Below are 27,044 nucleotides of genomic sequence, written 5' to 3'. Positions count from 1 at the left end.
TTATATATAAGTATTCAAATGATATAATGTATACAAAATTTTTATAAATATATAATCTTATTTTTAATATTTATAAAATATGAGTATATATTAAAAAAATATATATTAAAATCAAATTAACTCAATTGATTTTAATTTTAAAGACTTTTTATGAAATTTTTAGTTTAATTCTTCATTTCAACACTAAATAAAATAAAAATTGTCTTGAATAATTGAACTAATTGGATTAATTGGTCACCTCAGCTCAATCATTGAGTCGACCATGTTGTTTTCTTGTCTGCTTCAGTTATAAATCCATACCAATTTAAGGATTGGTTCACTGATTTATTGATTCGATTGGTCATTTCAGTTGAGTTTAATAATTATGGTTGGTTTTTTTATCCCTCTCTTTAAGTCCTAAATTAGGATTAAATTGAGTTCAAACATCAATTCTAATTCGGTTCAAATCATATCTTTTTTAGAAAAAATAATAATAATAATTGGTGGCTCTGCAGAGCGCCATGTACACTAAGTTATTTTCAAACTGAAATTGTTGAAAATTAAAACCAAAACTAAAGGGAACCAAAATCAAATATTAAAAACTAAAACCGATTGAAATCCGGCTAACTGACCTAATTGCGATTCTTCTCCTTATCACGCCCGAAACCAGTCACGACCGGTGGCCAGGCTAAGTTCAGCAGGCAAAAGACCTCCACATTAATTATTGAGGGAGAGAGAAAAAGAATTGCTTGAAAAGATCCAAACTTTACTACTTGTTTAATTAGAAACTCATAACAAGCATCGTATTGCAATTGTAAAGACATACCTTATCTGAGCGAAAACCTTGAGAATAAAATTAACTATTCATTTTATTTTAATAATATAAATTTATATGTATTTTTATATTTGTATTATAAAATTTTATTAATGATAAAATTTTTAATTAATTATAATTTTATTTTAAATGTGGATAAATAAACAAGTTGATTAATATATTATTTTTAAATTGCGAATAGAAGTTAGTTATGAACTTTATGCCTTCTACGTGATAAATGATTTCAAACTTTAAATATTTTATAAGAATATCTATTTTTTGAAGCAAAATATATATTTATACACACAAATAAATGAGATTTGACAAATTGTTATCAAATATAAATAGCAATATTTAAAAATAATTAAAAATATAATTATATAAAGAACAATTAAATTACCAAAATCATTGAGTGAAAAGAGAGATTTTAATAAATACTAAATTCAATATACAATAGAGAAATGAATTTATTTTTTGGTATTAATAAATTTATTAAATTTTAAAATTTGAAATTTAATAAATAATAGATTATTTTTATTTTTTAATTAATTCATATATATATATATATATATATATATATTATCAGATAAAAAAACAAAATCAATATCTTTCTTTAATTTAAATTTTAAAATTTAAAAAGATAAATTAACTCAAGTGAATTTTAAATAATTATTATGTTTACATTCTTAGTTGCATATCAATTATTTAATATTTTTTATCACGTGGCGTATCAATTAATTAATATTTTTTACTAAGTGGTATTCTTTGTCAGTTAGGTTTATACAAATAAGTAAAAGATAATAACAATTGAATGGTAAATAACATATTTATAAGTTAACTATTTAAACAGATGGAATTCATTTTCAACTATTTATTTTTCAATAATCATATGACAGAGAATACGATGATATTTAATATTACTAGATAATCTAAACAAGCCTAAGTTACATGATAAATCTCCTTCCTTATGCTCATTTGACTCTAATTTTCTTGCACCACTCGTTACAGCACACAACAACTACTACTGTGGAATCTTGTTGAGCTTACAATAACAATAATCACCGTACTTCTTGGTCTTATATTTGGGTGGATTCTCTTCGTTAACGAGCTTGGAGTGAGGCCCCACTTCAAAATCCGTCGGAGGCTCCAAGAACACCGGCCATGACATTCTTGCCTCGTCTTTGTTCACTGTTGTTCTGTGAAGCACACTCTTGTACTTTCCGTTGCTCAAGATCTGCCAAAACCATCAACCTAATTTGTTAACATATATAATTTTTTAATACTACGTATTCAGAGTTAATTTCTTTTTCACAAAATATCAACATCTCACTATGTGTACTATTTTCTTAAATATAATAATGTCACTTTGTTGTTTATGCATCTTATGAAAAGGCTTTTTAATTAGCTGAGATTTGAAAGAAGGTGTCTCTCTCATAATTTCAAACTCCAAAGATTCCATTTACTTTAAAAGGTTAAGGTACGGATTAAAAAAATATAAAATTTATATATTATAATTATCATTTTTTTTTTTCCTTTAGGAGAGAATGAGAGAGCTACCTCAATCTGGTCACCGATGTGGATGATTAGTGCATTAGGGCTGCACTTGACATCGTACCAGTGTCCATCTCTAGAGGCCTGAAGACCCTGGACATCATTGGGCACAAGAATGGTGATGCAGGACATATCAGTGTGAGCCACCACCCCAAGTGCCAGATCTGGGCGTGGGCACGGTGGGTAATAGTTTATTTTCAGGAGGTAAACTAACTCATTCCCACCTGCAGCTTCCTTTAGTTCATTCTCTTCAAGTCCTAGACCTTTTGACAAGCTCTTGAATAATCTATCCACCACTCCATGTAGGTTCTTGACGTACTCTTCATTGGCCTTCCTGCCAAGAGAAAAACAAGAAACAGTGCCAAAAACAACAAAAAGACCAAGATTAATATTTCTTTGTTAAACATTAATTAAAAAAATATCCCGAATTTGTACACCTGCAGGCTTAGACTGGTGATAAGTACAAGTTTGAGTTTCGTATATAAAGAAATTGTATCAAACCTGTAAGAAGGTGGATTCTTAGGCCAAAACTTGTAGTTAATAACGGAAGGTGGCCATATCTTGTGGAACAAATGATCAACCCAGCCTTTCTTGGCCTGAATTTCTCTCTGAAGAGATGTTCCATAGCCTTCCATAGTCCCAGGTTCCTTTGCATAAACTTCTTTCTCTTCTTGTGGAAGCTCAAAAAACTCCTTACCCACACTTTTAAACTGGTTCATAATCTCTTCAGGTATGCCATGGTTGATTATTTGGAACATTCCCCATTTCTGGCTAGCATCAACAATCAAATGACTAATCTTTTCCTCATCTAGGTCGCTCATATCGATTACTGGCACCTCAAGGTTGACCCCATGAACAGTGGTGATTACTGGCTGCTCATTCTCTGACCTAATGAACTCTTCTGGGATGGTGTCTTTGGAAAGACAAGCAATGTCTTGCACTCTTTCAATCTCCATTCTCTCTGATAAGCTTTTTCTATCAGCTATGTTTCATTGATATATATAGACAGGAAGATTATTATTTATTAGTTACTCACCCTCACCCTGCATTGTATTTGTACTTCCGTGACTCTTTATCATTTGTCAAAGGTCCCTTTTTTTTTAACCGGAAATAAATAAATTTTCATATACGGTAAATATTTTTTATTTAATAATATTGAAATCGTCTTCAAAAATATAAAATCTCAAATTTAAATTCTGACAAAAATTAATAACTATTTCCATCAACGAATTGTTATTAATCAAGTGTGGCCTAGCTAGTGTAGATAAAAATTTTCTTTGTTGAAGATAAGGAAAGGGTAGGGCTCGTTTGACAGGTTTCTCACCTATAAATTTGGGAAGCAAACATTGCATGAAAGATTATATTGGCATGCAGTAAGTTAGTGATGGGTTTAGTCATAGTTAGGTTTAGTTTGAATTAAAAAATAAATAAATAATAAACCAAACCTACCTAAATAAATTAGTTTCATTGGTGAAAATTCTTATCTAATTGAAGTAAGCATTTTAGGTTGTTTTGGTTTTATAATTAATCCTTGAGAAGGATATGTGTGTGCGTATATATATATATAGATAATAATAATAATTAATTATGATGAAATTTATATAAGATTCCATACAATTAATAATTAAAATTAAATCATGTAAAGTTTTCTGAAAGATAGTTATTCCTTATTTAAGACTTTAAATAAGTTCAAAATAATAAAAAGAGATTAATTAATTATCCATTCAAATCTCAAATAAAATTTACTCCTCATTAATAATTTTTTTTAAATTGCTACATATGCTTAATAATGCGAGCTCCTTTTGTAATACCCGTTATTTTTTGAGATCGGAATATTTGCCCTTGACAGAGTATTCTGGTGAAAAAAATTAAAACTTCACTGACAAGAAAGTGACAATAAGATGTAAAAATATATTTATGTATGTGTATATGTGTGTTTGAGATGTTCAAAATGTATTTAAAAATGAAAATGTTTTAAATGTTTTTATCCCTAAAAGTATTTAAGTATTTGTTTTTGGCAAAAAGAATTTCGAGAGTCGAATGATGGACTTTTGACAGCCAAAGTTCTTTTTATAGTTCAAATGCCCTTTGAAAAGAACAGACTCCGGCAGCCAAAAGTCCCTTAATTGTCATGGGTATAAAAGCGATCAAGGCCCATTTTTTCTATCAAAACACTTGAGTTTTCTTTTCTTCTCTCTCTCTCAACTGTTGGAGCATACAATAAGCTCTTTGAAGATATTTCCTTGAGTTTTTAAAGATCTTGAGGTGGATTCTTCCATTTAGAAGTTTAATCGAAGCATGCAATTTCTCGAAAAATCTGAAAATTTTATAGGTTCGACAGTCAAAGTCTAAGACTTTGACAACCACAGTGGCTACTGCCCAAAATAGGCATCCGATATTCTAAGGTTCGGCAGCCAAAACCCAAGACTTAGGCAGCCAAACTTGGTTCTACCTACTTTATTTCTCCTTTGATTTCAAGATTCTAAAACCCAATTTCGTAATTTTTGAGGGCCCAGAATAAAATGTTTATTATGTGTATAAAGTTTTAGAGCCTTGTATAACTCTCTAGAGTCTAATTTTATAGAATCGGGCTTGAGGGATTCAAAAGGTTAAGGATCCGAGATTAACTACCATTCAAGTTAGGTGGTTGATAGGTTACAAGAGGTGAGTAACTCTAACCTTAATAAAATGGAAACTATTTAAAGTTAATTTATGATCATCCTCATACATTATGTCATATTTATTTAGGATGTATGTATCTAAAATACGAAGATATTGCATAATTGCATATTTGTTATCGGTGCATTCATGGATGATGGATGACCTACTGACTCCCTCATGTTTATGACTATGTTATGTTATGTATATTATAGATCCATAAGAAAATCCCGTAGGGAGATTTTTATGATGCCCAGTCAAGGGAGATCTCTAAGTTGCCTCGAGTGCATGACACACGTTATGTTTTAAGCGAAAGTCTTGCGGAGCCTCTGTATGAGCTGGGCACTTTGAATTCGGAGAGTTACTAGTGACAAGTCCATCCTACATGAAATGTTTGTGATGTGAAAAGCCCATGCGAATGATGCATTGCATATATATGAAATGAATGATATAATTAATATTGATTAATTTACTTACTGAGCTTGCATAAGCTTACCCCTTTCCCTTGACCCCAAGATGCAAGTTTGCAGGATTGTAAGAGTTCTACGGAGAGAGAGCATCGGCTATAGAGTTTTTCTTCATGTATGATGTATGAGTAGGCGAACATGTAACATGTGAATGGATATTACTGTGTTGGTAATAATAGAAATTGGAGTTAAGTAATGTTTTAAGTATGAATAATAATGTTTATATTTATTTAACACTTTTGGGAGTATAAATGCTAAACCATTATACTTTAGAGTTTTATATATGTTAAGGTTCAATTTATGAACCACTTTTATGCTAAAGATGTTTATATATGGATAAAAAGAGTAAAGTGTAATGGTTTGTTATAAGTTTGAGCGTTGATAGTAAAAATGTTAAGGGTATATTTACAAGTTTTAGGCTTACTACGGGTTTCAGCAGCCTTAAGCAGACCCAATCCCTAACGGCAGCAACGGCCCCTAGCTTGGGTCGTTACACCTTTTAATCAATTTAATGCTATGTTAGCCTGTAATATGGATAAACAATGAGGTTGGTCGCTTATAATCAGCTATTTTGATGCTCAAATCAATAATTTTCTTATAGAAAGTGAAACTGATGAGAGTAGAATGTTGTAAACAATAAAGCAAAGTAACTGTATTTGATTTAAGGAGCTATTCCGATATTTATAGGTTGAGGCCTTAGTAGCAGTTAAAGATGCTTGCGAGAATCTCAAATTGTTCGATGGTAATTCCAAGTTTTTCAATGGATATGCCCATTATCAGGCTACATGATTTTCTCTAATCAGTTATCCAAGCTATCCGAATCGTTCAGCTAAACATGACTATCGTTCGGATGGTTATTGCTTGGTTCAATAACTGAGCCATCTAACGCTTAGACCCCCTGACCAAATGTCTTCACCATTTGACTCTCCAATCAATGCTCTTAACCTTTTGACTGAGCTTGTCACGACCCAACCTATGGGCCAGACCGGCACTAGGACCTAGGCCAGCCTAAAGCCCCCGAGGCCCGTAGTAAGCCTAATTATTCCTCAACCCAACTCTAAGGCCCATTTGGGCCCAATTTCAAGAATTCAACCGGACAGAGTCCGGCCATAAAATGGACCTTTCAACGGGGAGTTTTTGACTCACCCGACCTGTAAACACAATATATAATCAATTGGGGAGCTCAGCTCACCCTCCACATACTCAAATGTCACAAAAATAAATGGGAGCTCAGCTCCCTCATCCAGTCCAACATACATGCATATAATAAGTTTACAGGTCTAACATGGTAATTATATTACAGACCCAAATCAAATAAATATTTCTAACACATGCGAAAATTCTAGGAGTTAATAGAATTATACAAATATTAATAAACGACCTGCGAAGAAGAAAAACAGGTTAACCACAACAAATATCCTCCTGTAGCTTGGAAAAATAATGAACAGGAGTGAGCGTTCAACTCAGAGAGTAAAATATCAATTTGAACAATAATCTCTATAGCTATCTAAAGCTAATGCACCCTGTAGGGTGAAATGCAACATCATCAATATTTTCACATCATAATAGCAAAAAGGTAATTTGGAGCACTCACACACCCGATAATGTCAAACAATACATATATGGGAGCTGATCCCCTATACAGCTCTCTTAATCCAAACTGTGCCAGCGAAGAACTCAAGCTCGGACTTTCGCTTAATAAACCAAATCGGGGTCCCAGCGAAGAACTCAAGCCGTGTCTACCCCGAAGGACCGGGTCCCAGCGAAGATCTCAAGCCGTGTCTACCCGTCCTGTCCATAGCCAACATCACACCACACGCACGCCAACTCACGCACACTGCTCCAAATTACTACAACAACATCCATGGCACTTTAATAATTATGAATGTAACATAAAATGTGTCTAGTGTTTAACTACATAGATATATATTTATAAGTGATGCATGGGCATGCTTGAACATATAATAATATCGAAATTACAATTAAAATTAATATTTTACTCACAGACTCAACCGAAGTCACTGTGGCGGCTGGGCGGAGGAGGAAGGCTGTCCCGGCTCACCTGACAATTTTATTACAATTATTTAATATAATTGACTCAATATAAACCAAGAAAAGATCAAATATATTATAAGTCGTGCCGAAAATCCAGCAGAGTCTCCCATATACCTAAGACCTACTCAACTTGCAAAAAGGCTTAAAATGCACTTCTATATTCACAAGCCATAGACTCACAACTCAATCACATCACACAGCCCCTCCTTGGCCCATCCAAACAGTCATCAATCACATCATGTAAAATTACAGTTTAGTCCTCATAATTTAAACCTCTTGCAAAAACTGCCTAAATGAGTTCTAAAAATTCTAAAACTTTGTCCCGCCGTCCTTAGCAATATTACTAAGCTATTGCAAAAAGAATCATAATTTTCTAAGCTACCACGAATATTTTATGGATTTTTTAATCCTATTCAAGCACTAAAAAATTAAGAAAAACTGAGGTTCGGGTTTACCTATGCCGATTCCGACTTCGGAAACGCTCTCAGGACGTCTGACAATGATGGGGTAGCAAAAATCTCGATCCAACTCTAAGACCTTTTCGGTAGCCGGTCTGTCTGGCCAGAAATTCACAGACCTTGACAACCGTCGAATTTTCGTGAATTGAAGGCACCTACACAAAGCCCACAACACGGGGGTCAGTATATAATTTTTACGAAATTTTCTAAACTCATTTAATGCTTAGAAAAACTCTACGAATTTTCATGGGACCCACCAAAATTTTGAAATTTATATTGTCGTGAAGCTCTCGACGAGTGGAGCGCTCTGGTACTCTCATTTTTCTCGTGGGGTTCACGGTTTGCGAGAAATCTAGCCCAAAAGTAGAAATGGGGGAAAAACTTCCTGAATAAAAATTGGACAAACTGCTCGATGGATTTTGGTGTTCTTGGTGTCTATGGAAAGCTCTCGAGGTGTAGATGGTATTTGACACAAGACCCGGCCCAATCGGTGGCCGGATCGGTGGAGAAGCCGAAACGCAGACGCGCCAGTGGGCTTCACGCGCATTTTTCCGACGGCAGAAGCGTCGGCCGTGTGGGAGGCACCGGCGGTGTCTTGGCGAGGTGGGAAGGTCGGGTGGTGGCAAAGCTCGGGAGGAGGGAGGAGAGAGAAAATGGGAGGGGAAGGAGGGAGGTCTGGTGCGGGAGGGAGGTCGGGCGCGGGAGGGAGAAAGAAGAAGAAAAAGAAAAGGGCCGGTTCAATTCGATCAGTCCGATTCGGTCTAGTTTGATTTGGTCAGTCCGATTTAAGATACAAAATTTTAAATTTTTACTCTATCTTTGGACCGAAAACGATGCCCAAAAATTTCGAAAAAATTCTAGAAAACTGAGAAAAATTCATAGAATCTAAATATATTTTTAGTTTTGCCACGTGGTTTTTAAATAAATTTTTTAAAAATTATCAAAGTTTTATATTTTCGAAAAATTAAACCCGATTTCTAAAATTCGAAAAATTTTAAATAATTTCATAAAATTTAAATAAAATAAAATATTAATATTTACTCATAAAATAATAAATTTAAAATTAAGGGTATTACAACTATTTGGTCAAATTATTTGACCATTTACTATTTGACCGAACTTCCTTTAACTTATTTGACCAAACTTCCTTAACTTTTTGACCGTTTGATCGAGTCGTTTGACTTGATTTTGTAGACAGGTTATATTTATTTATTCTCTCTCTCTCTCTCTTTTTTATTTTCTTTCTTTAGTAATTTCATTCTACAAGTGATAAAATCTATAGAAATAATAACTTAAAACCTTCTCAGTTTTTATACTTCACAAAAGAGAGAGAAAAAAATAGGTACCCATAATCAACATCATCTCTCTGTATAGTTAGAATTAACTCTTGAATAGTTAAATATAATTGCTTACAGTTTTGTTTTTACAATACTTGAGGCCTCATATATTAGTTAAGCATGTCTATTTATTTGAAAGTAATGTTGGTTACAAAGTTATTTTAATTATTATGAAGTTGCATTTACAGTTTTTGCAGGGTGTATATAAGAAAATACAATAATATACTCCTTTTTTTTTTAAATAATATACTTATTATATCAATATTAATTTATTTTAATAAACTTTTGAAATGTAATTGTGGTTACTATAAAACAAAAGTAATTATAAAAATATATATTTGATAATTTATTTATATTTTTTAAATTTTTTTGTGATATTAGTTCATTTATTATGATATTGATATTCAGAGGCAGAATGGTGATGGTGACAATGTTGTTATGGTGGCAATATCAATGATTGGGATGGTGATAATGGCATTTATATTTTAAAATTTAATAGTTTCATAAATATTAATTTTTTTCTAAATATAATATCTCAAAATTTATAATAATAATAATAATAATAATAATAATATATTTTTCATTTAATTAATAATTTTTACAAATAAATTCAAGCAACAAAAACTTAATATGTATGATTCAGTTTCCTCTTTTATGAGTATAGAATAATAGATCTCGGGAGTTTGAATCTGTAAGATAATACTAAAGAACACTATGAGTCAGTTATCATCATTTCAATGGCTAAGTCAATATTAAAAACTTGATTGTTAAAGAATGAAAATGTGATTAAGAAATTAATATGTATACCTAATAAACTTTGTATAAGTTTTAATATAGTTTTATATTAGAATTAAGAGTTAGTACCTTAATAAAATATAAGCTAATTTTAAAATTAATAATAAATTATATGAATCCATAATCCTAAAAAAGATATCCGAGCCTGCTTGTCTTCACCATGAATAGGACCACCTCTTGCCAATGGCATGTGCATGGGTGATGGTGTGTTTTAATTAAGACTGTGGCTCTCCCTTTCCTTATTTGGGACCATTTGTAACTTTAAAATATTCAAGGGACGATTTGAAGTTTACCTACTTCACTGTCTTGGCCATAAAATTTTAATTTTCTCAATTCAATTAATTATATTTAGTGCAAAAAATAATAAAATATTTATCATTCTTTTAGTTAATAAAGCATTGTTCTTTTTATTTTTTAAATACCAATTATAAAAACTATTTCTTTAATTTTTTTCAAAAAAAAAAAGGAATTTTAGCTATAGAAAATTTAAACCAAACGAGTCCCACGTATGAGTAGCATTTGCTGGTGACTGCGAGTGCGATTAGTGTTTTGAAGAGGCCAATTGTCAAGCCAAAAAGTTGCATTTCTGTATCTCTTGAGAATGGCCTGCATGTTGCTAAGTGAGAGCCAAGAAATAATTAATATTTAAATTTTTGTATTTTAAAAATTAATAAAAATGCAGTTAATTGTTAGTTTATTTTTATGCTTTGGTTATTTTAGCTATGTTTATTAAGTTAACTAATATTTATAAAAAAAAATTAATTTAACTATTAATTAATAAGATACTAAAATATTAATAATTGTAAAAATTGATTTCTTAATTTTTTTTATCATTATAATTTTTTAAAAAAATTTATTGAATATTTCTCTATATTCATTTTAAAATATACAAAAATTTAATTATTTTATAATTTATGACTACTCCTTTTCAATAATATCTTTTTCAAAAATCAAAATTTAAGTTTTTTCCTTAATATCCCTGAAAATTCATTGAATGTTGAAATCTAATAAATAGTAGAAAATATTTTTCACTTTTATTTAATTTTTTTTTTTGGATGCCCTTTTTTACTTTGTGGGTCATCTTCCATCTAATAGGAAAATCTGAGATGGAAACCATGAACACTTGTATTGAATCTCTGCCAGAGAAAATAAAATACATTCATGGCAAATCTGTTTTCAAGAACAAATTGTCTATTTTTACCTACCGACCTTAGCCCATTTGTATTCGCAAGCAGACGAGAAGGGGCCCATTTTCATTAATTAGCCCCTCAACCTCACCTCTGATGCCAATTGATGTCGTCAACTACTCCGAGCCTAACCTTGTCTAAAATTCTAAAATATTGTTTTTTTTTTTTCCTTTTTAATTGTTCCACCTGAGAAACAATATTTCATTTACTAAAATTCCTTATATATATTTCTCAAAAAACAGGAAGAAAACGTTATACAAAATCCATTAATAAAATTACACATTTTAATAGCTGTTTTAAATAACTAAAACAACATGAATAAATATTTTGGAGATATAAATGTTAAAAATAAATATTTTTCATTTAATAAATATTTTGTATAACCAAACAACCACAGCATGAAAATTAGAATTTAACATGTAAAATTGCTCGAGCGTTAACGTGGGTTTATATATATATATATATATATAAAAATAAAATATTTAAATTTATTTTAATAAAAAATAATAATTAATATGAATAATTAAACAAATATAAAACATTAAAATAGGAAAAAAGAAATAATTATATAAATCATATTTAAGTGATAAAAATTAAAAAAGAAAAAGTATTTAAAGGAAAAAGCTGTTTGATTGCTTCATGAAAGCATGGAGGAGATAAAGCAATGGATGGCCTATCATTATTATGAAAAATAATAATAATAATAATTCTATGAACCGTGAATGTGAATATTATTTTAGCATATTGTGTAAAAGAGTAAAAATAATTTTAAAAGCGTAAGACAATAAATGAGTATATAAGTGATAGTTTAAAATTAAAATTAATTAAAATTAAGAGATTTTTAAAAATTAAAAAAAAAAACTTAAATGAAAATGGTGCTTAGATACGTGGCAGTGGTAGAATTATGATTGAATAGTCAAATATTTTTGTAAAAAAAATAAAGTTAAAATAATTTTAAAAAGGTAAACAAAATTAAAAAAAAAAAGAAAAAAGAAACATTGTCCTATGAACAATAAATGCAAGTGTTGTTTTAATATATCGTGAAAAAGAATAAATAATTTAAGAAAATTATTTTAAAAAGAAAAATAAGACGTACTATTCACTGAAACAGTGATATATATATATATATATATATATGTAAAGGTTATCGCGTACATAGAACTTAAGGCCAGCTTGTCATAAAATGAAAAGACCACTCTACCCCAAGTCACTGTTCTTGTGGGATTTCGTTTTAGTATACACGAGTTCTAAAGCCCATCCGCCGCGATGCTGCGGATTTTATTTTATTTTTTTTATATTTAATATATTAATATAATTAATAAATAAAAAGTATTTATAATGAAAAATCTATTAAATTTTATTGTGTAATAAATTAAATTACTCATATAAATAAAATTATTATTTATTAATAATTTTCCAAATTATTTAGTCTATTCAATTGAAATAAAATTTTAATTTATTTACTATGTTTCATATTAGTTATGTGCAAATTATTTAGTTTAAGACCAACTATTATTAATAATATAATATTTATTATTATAATATATTAGATAAAACATAATTTAATAATTAAAAATATTTGATTATAGAGTCTAGCTACTAAAGAAAATAATGATAAACGATAATATTGGTTAAAAAGTTAAATTTTTTAACTTTTTTGTTTTAAAAAAAGACTTATTTTTGTAGTAATAAATTTAGTTTATAAAATAATGTATATTATTTTAAAGTATTTTTTTAAAGAAATGTTTATTGAAAAAATAAAAAAAATGGAATTCATTCTATCATAAAATAAAATGATCTTAAATCAAATTTAAGAAAGAAAATATTAATTAATGCATATTTTACTAAATAGTTAAATGATTAAAAATAATTAAAATGATGATAATAGAAAAATAAAATAGTATAAAAATATTTTGAAATTCATATGAACACTTAGGTGGTTTAAAACTAAAATAAATAAATAGACTAATAAAATAAACAACTAAATAAAAATTTAAATACGACTTGCATATTTTTTAAATTCTGAATATTTAATTAATTAACAAAAGTGAAAAAAATAAGAAACCGTTACAACGTAAAATAATTACAATAATGTAGTTAAAACATGTAACACCCCGAAATTTTAATTTTTATGAGCATTTTGGTATTTTAATTTTATTTAAATTTTAGGAATTTTTTTGAGATTTTTCGGATTTTAAAAATCGGGTTCGATTTTCCGAAAATATAAACTTTGATGATTTTTAAAAATTAATTTAAAGACCACGTGGCAAAACTAAAAATATATTTGGAGTCTACGTATTTTTAGTTTTGGAATTTTTGAAATTTTTGGACCTCGAGTAAAATTTTAAATTTTGTATCCTGAATCGAACCGGCCGAATCGAACCGGATCGGACCCGTCGAATCGGACCGGCTCCTTATTCCTTTTTCTTTCCCTCTCCTCTTCTCTCTCTCTTTTCTCTCCTCCCTCCCAGCGCCTCCTGCGTCCTCCTCGCGGCGCCACCTCCCAGAATGGCGGAAGCGCGCGATTCCCTCGGCCGCCGATCCGCCACCAATTGGACCGGGTCTTGTGTCAAAATCATCTACTCGAGAGCTTTCCATAGACACCAAACGCGAAATCCATCGAGCGGATTGTCCGATTTTGCTCGGGAAGATTTTAGCCCATTTCCACTTTTGGGCTAGATTTCAAACCATGAATCCCACGAGAAAACCGAGGCCACCACGCTCCATTCGTCGAGCCGACATAAATTTCGAATTTTTCTGGGTCCCACGGAACTTCGCAGTTTTTCCGAGCATTTAGTGAGCTTAGAAAATTCTGAAAAATTTATGTACTAACCCCGTGTTATGGGCCGTGTAGGTATCCTCGATTCGCAGAAATTCGATGCGCAAATTTCAAAGTCTCGAATTGGACGAGGTTTTGGCTAGCCCCCATTATCGGACATCCAAGTCGGAATCGGCAAAGGTAAACCGAACCTTGCTTTTCGTAATTTTCTAGTGCTTAAATAAGATTAAAAATCCATAAAATATTCGTGGTAGCTTAGAAAATTACGATTCTTTTTGCAATAGCTTAGTAATATTGCTAAGGACGGCAAAGTTTTATAATTTTTAGAACTTGTTTGGGCTTTGCAAAAATGATCAATAATAAGGACTAAATTGAAATTTTGCGTATTGTGATGGATGACTGATTTGATGGGGAGGGGCTGTGTGATATGATTGAACTGTTGATATATGGATTGTGAGTATAGAAGTGTGTTTTGAACCCTTTTGCGGGTTGGGTAGGTCCTAGGTATAGGGAGACTGATTTTGACTTAGGACGTAATTGGTCTTTTCTTTGTTTGTATTGAGTCGATTGTATTAAATAATTGTAATATAATTGTCCTTCTTCCTCCGCCCAATTTGTCGTTGTGAGTAAAATATTAATTTTAATTGTAATTTCGATATTATTATATGTTCAAGATGCCCATGCATCACTTATATGCATATATTTATTTAGTTAAACTCTAGGCACGAATTATGTTGCATTCATAAAATGTGCCATGAATGTTGTTGTGGTAATTTGGAGCGAGCAGCGTTGGCGTGCGTGTGATGTGGTGTGGACTATGGATAGGGAGTAATTGACCCGATCCTTCGAGGGGTAGTCACGGCTTGAGTAATTGGGACCCTCGATTTGGTTATTAAGTGGAAGTCCGAGCTTGAGTAATTTTGGATTTAAGAGAGGGATCGGCCCATATGTTATGATTGATACTACAGGTGTGTGAGTGCTCCAAATTACCTTTTGATGTTATGATGTGAAAATGTTGTTGATGTTGCATTTCACTCTACGAGTGCATTAGTTCTAGATAGTTATAGAGATTATGGTTAAAATTGATATTTTACTCTCTGAGTCGAACGCTCACTCCTGTTCAAAAATTTTTACAGGCCACAGGAGGATATTTATTCTGGGTTAACCTGCTTTTATACTTCGTAGGTTGTTTATCGATAATTGTGTAATTTTATTTACTCCTAGAATTTCCGCATGTGTTAGCATTATTTGAATTTGTAATATTATATTCATGTTGGACATGTAAACTTAATATTTTAAGTCTGTATTGATGGATTGTATGAGGGAGCTGAGCTCCCATTTATTATTATGTTGATGAGTATGTGGAGGGTGAGATGAGCTCCCCAATGGATGGTTTATTGTGTTTACGTGAGTCGAAAACTCCCGTTGGAAAGTCCATTTTATGGTGTTTTCTTGAATTTGGGCCCAATGGGCCTTAGAGTTGGGTTAATGAACTACGGGCGGGCTTTACATGGATTGGGTCGTGACAAAACAATGAATTACATTTTGCTATAAAATTATTTAAAAACTATTCAATAAAAATAATAATAATTAAATATTTTAATGTAATTAAAATTAAAATAAAAATTGAAAGAGAAATAATTTGAATGATAATATATTCAAATTAAATTATGAAGTATATAATTATTTTTTATATTTTTATTATTTATTAATCTATTATAAAACTAAAAAAAATTATATATTTTTTTGATATTTATTTTATAATTGTTATGATGTTATAGATAATTAAAAAAAATCATAATATTAAATATCTTTAATTAAAAAAACTAGAAAATGTAAAAAAAAAATTGAGATCTAAAATTAAGGCTTTTTCTTAAATATATAGAATTAATATTTTGTTTAAATGAATAGTATTAATAAGGAACCAACGAGGAAAACAAAAATCATGTTTGACATTAGTTCCCAACATATTGCCATGTTAAAAATATTTAAGTAGTAAAATAATCTAAAACAGAAATTTAAAAAAAAAAATAAGGGCACGAAGTTACTTTTACTGTTCTTAAAAACAGTAAAAGCCGCCCTTCTTTCAGATATATATAAATAATATATAATAATATAATTTCCATTCCTCACCCCATTCCCAATAACCAAACTGCTATTGAATCTGTCAACAAATTTGTGTCTTTTACCCTTTCTGAACTTAACTCATATACGGAATGCAAGCATTATTGCCTTCTATGAAGATTTGCATACATCAAAGAAGCAAACCACTTCATACTAATGGCCAGGCTTTGAAATGTAAAGTTATTTGCACCAGTTGTTTATCTAGCAGCCAACTATGCATTCAAAAAATATGCCTTAAGAACATGCAAAAACCTTCTTGATTCATTGACACGTATATGTTATTAATTTTCACTATAGAGATCTATTAATATAAATATTTTATTACATCACATCTCCAACCAAAAGCATTAGTGAAAAGCACCAGAGATGCCTCTGCAATTAACCGCAGCAGGAACCACAGGCAGGCAATGAACCTAATATTTCAGAACAATTTGTCAAGAAACCTGATAAACAAACACTTGAAGATACAAGAAAGTAAAAGAGAATAAAAAGGCAAAACAAACTTACTATGGTCAATTCCTCGAACATTATCTAAGCCTCGAGGTGGACCACGTGGGCCACCGCCATATGGTCCACTTCCAGGCCCTCCTGGGCCACCATCCCATTTCTTTCCAGAACCAGACCCTTTCCGATAAGCATTTGACTTTTCCATCTAAGACATGAAGGTCAACAGCGAAAAATGGAATATCATGTAGAAGACTGCCAACGTAGAGAAATTAAGTAGCTCAACAATGGAGAATGATGTTGTTACCGAGAACATAGTAGCAAAGAACACGCCTATGAAATTCACAATAGCCCAGAAGAAATCAGTGATAGTTTTCAGTCGCCATATTGATCGTTTCGATTTCACGACACCTGAACAACAGAATGTGAGCATGTTAGTGGTTGCTCATTTATGCTCACAAAAATAAAGCGAGGAGAGCTGCCACAATGATTGGTTTTTGTTCCTCTTCATGTTATTTCTTCCCTTTGAATTCTCATGAAAATATAACGAAACGTGTCTGTTGATAGCACTGCAATGCAATCAATCACAACTTAAGCTAATACAACTCAGTCATTCAATGCACCATATAATAGTATAACATGCCCATCTTCTCATGCGCAATTGAACATGCAAAGAATTAAGCACTCATTTTTAAAAAATAATCACAAAAGATTTAAGCACACAATGACAATACGACACAGAATATATTGCACAACCAAAAAGCACAAGACATCTAAACCCCACCATCCCAACTATAAGAAGAATGCTAGCGTGCAGTTAGTCTAAAAAATGTACTGTAAAACTTTCTAGTATGAGGTAACACTGCAAACAATCACCAGAAGAATTAAGAATTGAGATATATTGTGACAAATGATATGTACACATTAAGAATTACCAATAATTTCCCTTTCATTAAGTACAATATGCTACCAATTTCAGTGCACATGTCATTTCTAACTTAAAATTGTTTATTCTCAAATTGGTCTGAAAAAGATCACAAATTTTATTGGTCTGAAAAAGATCACAAATCTTTTCAGCATGAAGCGTCGATCTAAAACAACAATTACACATACCACAGTGAAATGTACAAGATCTGAAAATGTTCTTATCAGGAAATAATGAGTCCTTTGTGCAACAAGTAAGTTAACAAAGGCTGCCTCAATAAAAATAGTATGTAAGTCACTAGTGGTCCATTGCCTGATAATTTCATGAAAAGAACATGCGCAAAACAGCATAGAAACTAAATAGACACACATGCAAGTGCATGCACCAGCAAGCATAAAAATTCCAACAACAATCTCTTGGGGAATGCTGTTTTACAAAATAATTAACACAATTTTTAATTGTTCTATCTATAAGAGTGCACGTGTGTGTGTGTGTGTGTGTGTGTGTGTGTGTGTGTGTGTGTGTGAGAGAGAGAGAGAGAGAGAGAGAGAGAGAGAGAGAGAGAGAAAGGAGGGAGGTGGAGGAAGGGCAGGCAGTCAGCAGAAGAATTATGCTTCAAAAACAATTTTGTAAAGCAACAAATTATGCTTATTTGATCACACTTGTAAAAAGGCTCAAAATTTCTTCCCATAAAACTTTTGAGGGAAATAAGCAACACAAATAGCAGAAGGAAAAAATGGGATATGTTGTACCAACAAAAAAGATCAACTTAATGCAGATACAATCCCAATCTAACTGGAGTCAGTGACATGAATCATTTTCCTCTCCACTCTGACAGGGTGTTAGCTAGATTTTCAAGGTATACCTTTTCATAATTGTCAAAAAGCTTTAATATCACTTAAATGGCCTCCAAATTTCGAAAATGCACATATAGATTACACAACCAAAGACCTCAAAGCCAAATAAAACCATTTTCAAAACCCCCAAACAAAAAAGAATAAAAAAGGGGAAATGAATTTAATCAAAAGTATAGGCAGGAAAAGCAAAACACATTCAATCCAACCAAAAAAATTATTATAACAAAAAAAATCAAAAGGTGAGAAAGCAAATTACAAAATAAAATCCAGGTTTAGCAATCCAAATTGCGATAATCCGACTAGAGAATCAGACATCTAAAACTAATAAACTGGCGATTAACACATATAATTAAACCAATTTCATCGATTCTTCTACTTCTAACTAATCCTTTAATTTGCACTGGCTCAACCTGCATGTTGACCTCAAAAGATGAACCCTAGTTTCCCATAAGGAACCAAGAAAAGCAAAATTCCTCAAACCCAAATTGCAAAGAGATTAAAAATCTTAAATGGATTTAATCAAAAAGCAAAGAAGGGAAAAAAAAAAAAAAATTTCCTAACCTCGCTCGACGTAAGCCATGAGAGCTAATTTCCAAGGCCTCGGTTTGCACCTCCAAAATAATTCTCTTTGTAACGATGGTCAAGAGAGTTCGTTGGTTTTGATTGGCTACCGCCACAGTCGTTGCGTAACAATGACCACGCGTCAAACGGTCATTGGATGTTATTGTATATTTCGGCCTCGCTAGTACCGAATGCTGCAATGCTGTGGCAGTTTTAAAGGCCCAATCAAATTTCATATCCCGCTTCGAGCCCGGCCTTGCGGCCCTTGCCCACTGTTTTTCATTTAATGGACCTTGGGTTCCAAGATATAAAAAGAAAAAAAAATTAATACATAAATTTACTGTGAGTTAATTTTTAAGTAAAATTCACCAATTATCTTTAAAATAAAGCGTTCTAATAATATCATTCTTAAATTTTTTATAATAAAAATTTTCATTTTATAAATATAAAAACTCTATTAATATTAACTTTTTTGGATAAATTACTATTTAATATATATATTTTAACAAAACTAACTATTTAATACTTATATTTTGAAAAATATACTAATCGGTCTTCAGTTTATTTGTCAATTTTTTCATTATTTAATAGTAATTAAACTATTATTTAATATATTTATTTTAATAAAATTAATTAATTTATCTTCATATTTTAAAAAAACACATCAGTTTATCCCTATTATTTGACTCCGTTAGCTACTTACTCTTATAATTATTTTTTATAACTAAACTACCCCAATTCTCTTTCTCTTATTTCTCTCTTATCCTTATTTATTTTTCTTTCTCCATATTTCTTCTCCTCTATACCCACACCCTTATTTCCTTCATTATTTCTCTGTTTTCAGATAAAATTGACACAAGTTGTTTACACAAAAAGTTTATCAGTTTTCTTAAATTTTTAAGTAATCAAGGAAAATTATTTTTCAATAAAGAAAACATAAAAATGATGTTCACATAATTAAAAAATAAAAAAATATAAATTAAGATTTAGTCTCATATAGCAAAATTTCTAGTTTTTATCGAAGATTATATTTTTTAAAATATTGTATTTTTCAAAATAGATGAATCAACTTATTAGTTTTACTAAAATAGAATGACTAAATAAATGTATTTTTTAAAATTCAGAGATTAACTAGTTAATTTTCTTAAAATAGAGAGACTAAATAATAATTTAAATAGCATGAATAACGAAAAATTTAACGAAAAGACTAAATAGTTTAATAGTTTAACTAAAATAAAATATAAAAATTAAATAGTATTTTTCAAAATATAAATATTAAATAATTAATTTATTCAAAATATAAGAACTAAATAGTAATTTTCACAATTTTTTATCCTCGGGTAAAAACACCATGCTTTCTTTCATTTCTTCCTCTCTTCTCCGTTCTTCCATAAAAGAAAATGAAAAATTATCCAAAAGAAAGCCTGAAAAGAATCATATAACAACGATAAGGTAGCTTACATATATAACACCAACCTCTTGTTAGAAGTTACAGCAGCAGCAACAGTATAAAATGCAATTTAATTAGAAGAATAATAAAATTTCTTTAACCTGTAATATATGCCCCAATTCCAGCCATTCACTTATTGATGATCAACTCATCTTGAATTTCCTGTCAAACTTATAAAAGTTTACTCCAATCTACAAACAACGCCATGATCAAATAAAATTCCAAATTGCATACATTTTTGGTTTTTATATCATTCAAAATAAACTATACACAAGCTGCAGATTCTCAAACATTAAACACTATCTTGGTCCTGAGATCTGCTGCGAGGAGATGTAGGAGAAACAAACATGCGACTCGCTTGTTGTGGTTGTTGTAGAATCATTTGCTTGTGGAAACAACATAAAGTCACTTTGCCCGTTCTCCTCCTTTATCATGGAAGCCTCAGCAAATCTACGCCCATAAAATCTCAAGAAATTCAGAGATTCCACTCTTGGCTGACCTAAAGGAATACTGCCTTCCAACATTCCTACAACATTTACCATATTAGGCCTCCATGATGGTTCCTCATGAACACAACACAGAGCTACACGCACTAATTTTTCCACCTCTTCACTTGTCACCCTCCCCTCTAGCCTTGGGTCAGCAAGCTCCATGTACCTCCCTTGCTCATGCATATCCAATGCCAATAATGGGAAATAAACAACTCCTGATCCTGATGATGATGTTGATTGGCCACCACCGCTGTTACTATTGTCCATGCTGTGGCTCTGTGTTCGGGTCGAGCAATTTTTCCTTCCACTCACAAGTTCAAGCAGTACCATTCCAAAACTGTAAACGTCAGTTTTTTCTGAGATTGCTGAGTTAGTTAGCCATTCAGGTGCAAGATAGCCACGAGTGCCCCTCATTGTTGTAAATAAACTGGACTGTTCAGGGCTTAGAAGCTTTGAGAGGCCGAAATCAGATATCTTGGCCTGAAACTGATCATGCAAAAGAATATTCTCAGGCTTAACATCACAATGAATAATTTTTTGCTCGCACCCAGTGTGCAAGTAAGCAAGCCCACGAGCAGTTCCAAGAGCTATCTCAAACCTCTCTTGCCATTCCAAGACAGGTCCACTGCCAAAAAGGGTCTTGTCCAATGAGCCACGATTCATGTACTCATAAACCAAAAGGCGCTGTCTACCTTGGGCACAAAATCCTCTTAACTTCACCAGATTGACATGGTGTATACTTCCAATTACCGCTATTTCAGTACAAAATTCTTTTTTCCCTTGTACTCCTAAACTGGTTATCTTCTTTACTGCAACAACTGATTTATCTGGCAATGTGCCCTTGTATACAGCACCAAACCCACCTGACCCAATCTGGGTTTTAAAATTATCAGTAGCCACCTCAAGCTCTTCGAGGTCAAACCTTTGGGGTAAGCCTGGGATGTAGAAGGAATCCAGATCACCAGAAGAAAGTGAGCTTGCATGACCTAGTTTTATCTCTCTATTAGAAACTTTCCGTCTTCTCCACCAGAGGAAACCAAGAACAACCATGAGAAGGAGTCCAGTGAAAGGTAAAAGCACCAGAGCAATTACAGGGAATTGTTGACTTTGACTACTGTAAGTGTTATGGACATCTGAAGGTGCTCCAACTATAACTTTAATGTATCCCAACATATCATCTTCATATGTAGTGCTTGATATGATGGAACCCAAGTCATTTTCAAGTGCATAGCAAGATCCTGATGAGTTATCATAAAAAATTGCCAAGCAAGAACAGTCTGATGTGCAAAACTCTTGACAGACAGACAAATTTACCCCATATCTAACAGGCTCAGAGAAATCAATAGCAAAGTAATCCATACCAAAACCAAGCATCGAATACGAAAGAGCAGAGGAATTCAACTGACTGCCATTTTTGGTTGAATAACAAGCAAGTGGCAAAGAAGAACCACTTGGCACGCAACCACTTGAATTTTGTGAAACTTCATGGAAACCTTGCGGACAAGAACAAGTTGGTCCATTGGACTGAGCAGCAACGCACAATCCAATTCTGCCACAGACAAGTGGAATTTGACAACCATTAATTGGCCCTACAAATTCCTGTTCACCGTCACTACCAGAAAAACGTCTGATTATAAAGTGGCCAGAAGCATCCAACTGGGCAATTCGGAAGTCAGATGGTGACAAACTCATCTGAATTACAACAGCTGATCCATTATGACTGAACAGAAAGAGGCCAGTTCTGTTTATTGCCATATATTCCACAACATAATTAGCGTTTGTATAAGCCCTGTCATCCATTGATAACTTCCAATATGCCTGCCCTTTCCACTGCAATATTGCATCTGAATCAGTTATAGCAAGCCGGTAATCACCAGTTGATAAGTTATTAGTTGATACCGCACTGGACAACATTGCTCCCTCTGGTAAGCGTTGTCCAATGACTATTGTATCTGTTGGAAAGTGGAAGCTTTCCCAAAGAGAACCATTGAACTGGTCAAGTAAAACAAGATTACCCATTTCAGTTAGGTGTAATGCATGAACTGGAGATCTCAAAGGTGGAGTTGACCATTTGAGACTGCCATCTTCATCAGCAATACTGATTCCATGGACCGTAAGATCCATTTTACCGGAACTCGAGATAGGAGCATCCGCATTAGCAGACCATATGATTGTGCCCGATGCCACATGAATAACACACAAGTAAAAGTTGGTCTGTCCTCCAGGATTGAAGATAGCAACTTCAAATGTTCCATTATTACGAGAGAGGAGGAAAGCACCTTTGTTGTCAATGAACTGATAGTATGAAGCAGTGAAATTTGGAGAGATGGATTCAGAGAACAAAGAACCAGAAACAAAAGCAGCATAGAACAAGAAACTTGTGCAAAACAAAAAAGTTCTCATGTGGATGATCAATTGGACGATGAATAGAGAAGAGAAACGTAGCAAGTTTGAAGAAGTATTTTTGGTGGGGTTGGAATTGGCCCACCTGGGCTTTCTCCAATTCTGATCTTGGTTTTGCGTTGACTTCTCTCTCTCTCTCTCTCTCTCTCTCTCTCTACACTGAACATATCTTGTTCGTGACGAAGGTAGAGTAAATCATTTACTTGGTGATGGCACCAGCTGAAGATGTTAATATTTAAAAATTTCATTACGGATGAAACCTGGGAAAGTATTTATTTAATGAAAGAACATTGATGATTCATGAATTGACAACCATTTCCTTTACAATCTTTCTGCCCTACTTTTGTCTTCTTTAAACAATATACTGACAATCATTCACCCCCCTCTTCTTAATCTTAATCTTTTAATCCGATAAAGACAACAGCCAGTTCTCTAAGTTTTAATTACTTCAACGTCATTATGACAAAAACATGTCTTTATTTATTACGGCATGTCAGTGCTTCATGAACCAGGAAACCACGAAATTTCCTTCACATGTGTAGTCTATTCACTCATTCATCCCCATTATATGTAATAAACAAAACAAAATAATAATCAATTAAAACGAAAAAGAAAGACCCACTAATCCAAAGATAAAAGTAAATACCTTTAGAAAAAAATAATCAAACAGAATGTGTGCATAAACAGACGTATCAACAAGCACTTACCTTCAGATGAAAAAACAAGCACTTACCTGTTAGGTAATGGCACAGCGACACAACTGCACGACCAATCCTAACAGGATCCAAACCATAATATGAAAAGAACCTCAGGTCCTCATAGACAACAATCTTTTACCATAAATGCTTAGCACATGCCCTGATCTTGGCTTCATATATATATTCATATGAGATTGCATCGCACCAACACAGGATAATGGGGCAAAATAATATTGGAGTAGATAAGGCGGAGGCAGAAAAGGGGAATAAATAAGATCATAAAAAATGGTATTTGGTAGACGCGTGCATTGTAATGATGTTTATAGGGGGGCATTTGCGAGGGGAGTGACCGAGTGAGTTGACTCGGTTGTCAAGTGAGTTTGAGCGAATTGGCATACAACTCCACATCACTAAAATAAAACTTATTGATATATTTTTAATTTATTTTTTATTAAAATTTTTTTTATAATGTATGTTGCACGTTATATTCATTGTAAATATTCATAATTTAATTTTTTTTAAACATTTTTATGTCAATTAACTAATAAATGTTAAAATATTTTGTAAATTTATTTTTATATTTTCTTAAAAATATAATGCTGAAAATTTTCTATATTAAAATTTTATTTTACTTCTTGAATTAATGGTTTTGATTAACTTAATTAAGTACAATTTAATTAATTTTTTATGTTTTTTATGTTACATTTAAATTATACGTATTTATGATTTTAAATTTTATAAATTTAATTATGTGGAAATTGATTTAAAATTCCGTTAGGATTCCTATTTTTTTATTAAGATTTTATTAATTAATGTATTTGTTAATTTAAATTTTATTAACCAATTAAAATAAAATAAAATAAATCTTTTATTATCCTAATATTAAATTATTATGAGTATTTTATAATTTTATTTATATATTTTAATTAATTTCTTACAATGTTCACCGCATGTTGTTTGTGCATATTTATAATTAATTAAACTTTTTTATGAATAATTTTTTTTAATTTTTCGCATGTGATGTATAATAATAATAATAATAATAATAATAATAATAATAATAATAATAATAATAATAATAATAATAATAATAATAACTAATTAAAATAATTTATTATATAAAAATAATTAAATTAATAACATAAAAACAATTTTATATTATGAATAGAAATTAAGTTATTTTTCTATAGTTTTATCAAATTTTTTTAAATATTATAATTTAATAGATTTCTTGTTGAAAAAAGAATAGAGCAGTTATTATAATTAGAATATAAAAAAAAAATCATAACACATTTTTGGTTTGACATTTTTGAAAATTAGTATAAAGATTTATATTTATAATGATTTGGCCTAAACAATTAAAATTTTGTAATTTTATTCTATTTAATTCTTTGCTTTTATAATTTTATTTAAAATTTTATTATTTTATCAAATTTATTATGAGGTCAAAAGCTTCAACCACATAATGCTAAAGTTTTAGACATCATTCTTATCAACTAACTGGTATTCTTAATTTATCTTTTTACGGGTTATTCATGTGTTTCTATTAAATTTATATCATAAGTAATTTTTACAGATTATAAATTTTAAGATACTCTTTTGAAACTAATCATTGGTATTTGAGTTTGCACGAAACTAATTAATGGAGATGTTTGTTTTCAAATTAGACATATATTTTACCAAGAAATAAGGAGCTTGTTTTAATCAACCTATTAAAATTCTAAAATTTTAAAGAAAAATTATATATATATATATATATATATATATATATATATATATATATAATATCTTTGTATGATATAATATTTATCCACTCATCATATACTACACTATTAGATGGCTCTATAATTGAAAAAAAATATTAAACTACCCTTTTATAATAAACACTCAGCTAACAACATTAATCCAATAAAATTAAATTAAAATACTATTTTCAAATAAATATATTGTATTTATGTTAATATATGTAAAAAATAATTAAATAGAAATATAAACATTATACGGTAACAAAAAGGATAGAAATAATTTTTTTTTTAATTTTCATTATAATAACACAATTTTATTTTTTTGAATTAATCATATTATATAATTCTAGTGAGAAAAAAAACTTATTTTCCGTAATGTAAGATTGTTATTTTTATTTTTTATTATAATTATATTTTTGTGACATTATAAATCTTTTAATATTATAAATAATATAAAAATTTAAGGATATTTTTATTTATCTTGAATTCTAATAAAAAAAATTCATTGAGTGAAAATTATATAGAATTTAAGTATAAATAAAATTTAAAATTTATATAAACTTTAAAATTAATTTAAATAATAAATATTTAAAATAAATTAATTTTTAATAACTAATTAAATTTTGTCTTTTATTATTATATTAATAAACCATAAAAGACATTTTGAATAATGCTAATATTCTTACCTCTCTTTATACATTTATACATAATACAGATATATATACCCATAATTCACATTCTTACGGCTCAAAGGCTGAGAAAGAAACACCAAGTTGATTTGTGTTAGGCTAAGCATACAACTTGTTCGTTCACAATGACTATGACTTGTATATATATATATATATATATATATATATATATATATATATATATATATATATATATATATATATATATTACATGTTGAAAAATTATTTTATGGCAGGCACCAGATTAATGTATGGTTGAATATATTATTATCACAATGACATACATATTTAGTTCTATAAAATATCGGTTTAATTTTTAATTTTCTAACGAAAAAATATTATATAAATTTCAATTTATTTTCAATTAAAAATTGAGGAATGAATACCTTAAGTTTGGTAGAAGCATGGCTGATTTGAAAGGGTGTCGGGTGGCCTAACGGGACAAGTTGTATGATAATAAATGTTGGCAACTATCAATCGTGGCTAATATTATAAGGTGGGAACATGATAAGATGTGAGAATTTGATATAAAGAATCATTCAAACAATATTAGGGTAGATTTCTGATCTCATCTCAC

The 27,044-nt window shown here is 30.7% G+C and overlaps 3 protein-coding genes across 4 annotated transcripts; all 3 read right to left on the bottom strand.

The window, feature by feature from the left end:
- Positions 1-1,627: 1,627 nt before the first annotated feature.
- Positions 1,628-3,335, bottom strand: LOC110665573 (flavonol synthase/flavanone 3-hydroxylase). Its single transcript, XM_021825772.2, has 3 exons — positions 2,846-3,335; positions 2,351-2,678; positions 1,628-2,027 (listed from the first exon to the last, which is right to left on the bottom strand). The coding sequence occupies exons 1-3, from the start codon at positions 3,298-3,300 to the stop codon at positions 1,815-1,817; spliced, it is 996 nt and encodes a 331-aa protein (XP_021681464.2). The 5' UTR covers positions 3,301-3,335; the 3' UTR covers positions 1,628-1,814.
- A 13,112-nt stretch (positions 3,336-16,447) lies between these two features.
- LOC110665574 (uncharacterized) lies at positions 16,448-19,157 on the bottom strand. Its single transcript, XM_021825773.2, has 4 exons — positions 18,992-19,157; positions 16,956-17,059; positions 16,712-16,856; positions 16,448-16,617 (listed from the first exon to the last, which is right to left on the bottom strand). Exons 1-4 carry the CDS (start codon positions 19,008-19,010, stop codon positions 16,583-16,585), a joined length of 303 nt encoding a protein of 100 aa, XP_021681465.1. The 5' UTR covers positions 19,011-19,157; the 3' UTR covers positions 16,448-16,582.
- Positions 19,158-20,665: 1,508 nt separating this feature from the next.
- Positions 20,666-24,407, bottom strand: LOC110665575 (G-type lectin S-receptor-like serine/threonine-protein kinase At5g35370). Of its 2 annotated transcripts, XM_058138305.1 has the most exons (2): positions 24,069-24,406; positions 20,666-23,227 (listed from the first exon to the last, which is right to left on the bottom strand). In XM_058138305.1, the coding sequence occupies exon 2, from the start codon at positions 23,054-23,056 to the stop codon at positions 20,741-20,743; it is 2,316 nt and encodes a 771-aa protein (XP_057994288.1). In that variant the 5' UTR covers positions 23,057-23,227; positions 24,069-24,406; the 3' UTR covers positions 20,666-20,740. The 2 variants fall into 2 exon arrangements, with proteins under 2 accessions (XP_057994288.1, XP_057994287.1); XM_058138304.1 differs by having other exon boundaries at positions 20,666-24,407.
- Positions 24,408-27,044: the final 2,637 nt, after the last annotated feature.

This window comes from Hevea brasiliensis, chromosome 16, assembly GCF_030052815.1.
Source record: "Hevea brasiliensis isolate MT/VB/25A 57/8 chromosome 16, ASM3005281v1, whole genome shotgun sequence".
NCBI lineage: Eukaryota > Viridiplantae > Streptophyta > Magnoliopsida > Malpighiales > Euphorbiaceae > Hevea > Hevea brasiliensis.
The sequence above is the reverse complement of the archived record's forward strand: the minus strand, read 5'-3'. Positions and strand labels throughout refer to the sequence as shown.

Coding starts and splice junctions, on each gene's coding strand:
- LOC110665573 (XM_021825772.2), bottom strand. CDS start 3,300: ATGGAGATTGAAAGAGTGCAAGACATTGCTTGTCTTTCCAAAGACACC. Junction 2,679..2,845: donor AAGAATCCACCTTCTTACAG/GTTTGATACAAT, acceptor TTCTCTTGGCAG/GAAGGCCAATGAAGAGTACG. Junction 2,028..2,350: donor ACATCGGTGACCAGATTGAG/GTAGCTCTCTCA, acceptor TGGTTTTGGCAG/ATCTTGAGCAACGGAAAGTA.
- LOC110665574 (XM_021825773.2), bottom strand. Junction 16,857..16,955: donor TCTTTGCTACTATGTTCTCG/GTAACAACATCA, acceptor TTCATGTCTTAG/ATGGAAAAGTCAAATGCTTA. Junction 16,618..16,711: donor TGTTCGAGGAATTGACCATA/GTAAGTTTGTTT, acceptor CTGAAATATTAG/GTTCATTGCCTGCCTGTGGT.
- LOC110665575 (XM_058138304.1), bottom strand. CDS start 23,335: ATGAGAACTTTTTTGTTTTGCACAAGTTTCTTGTTCTATGCTGCTTTT.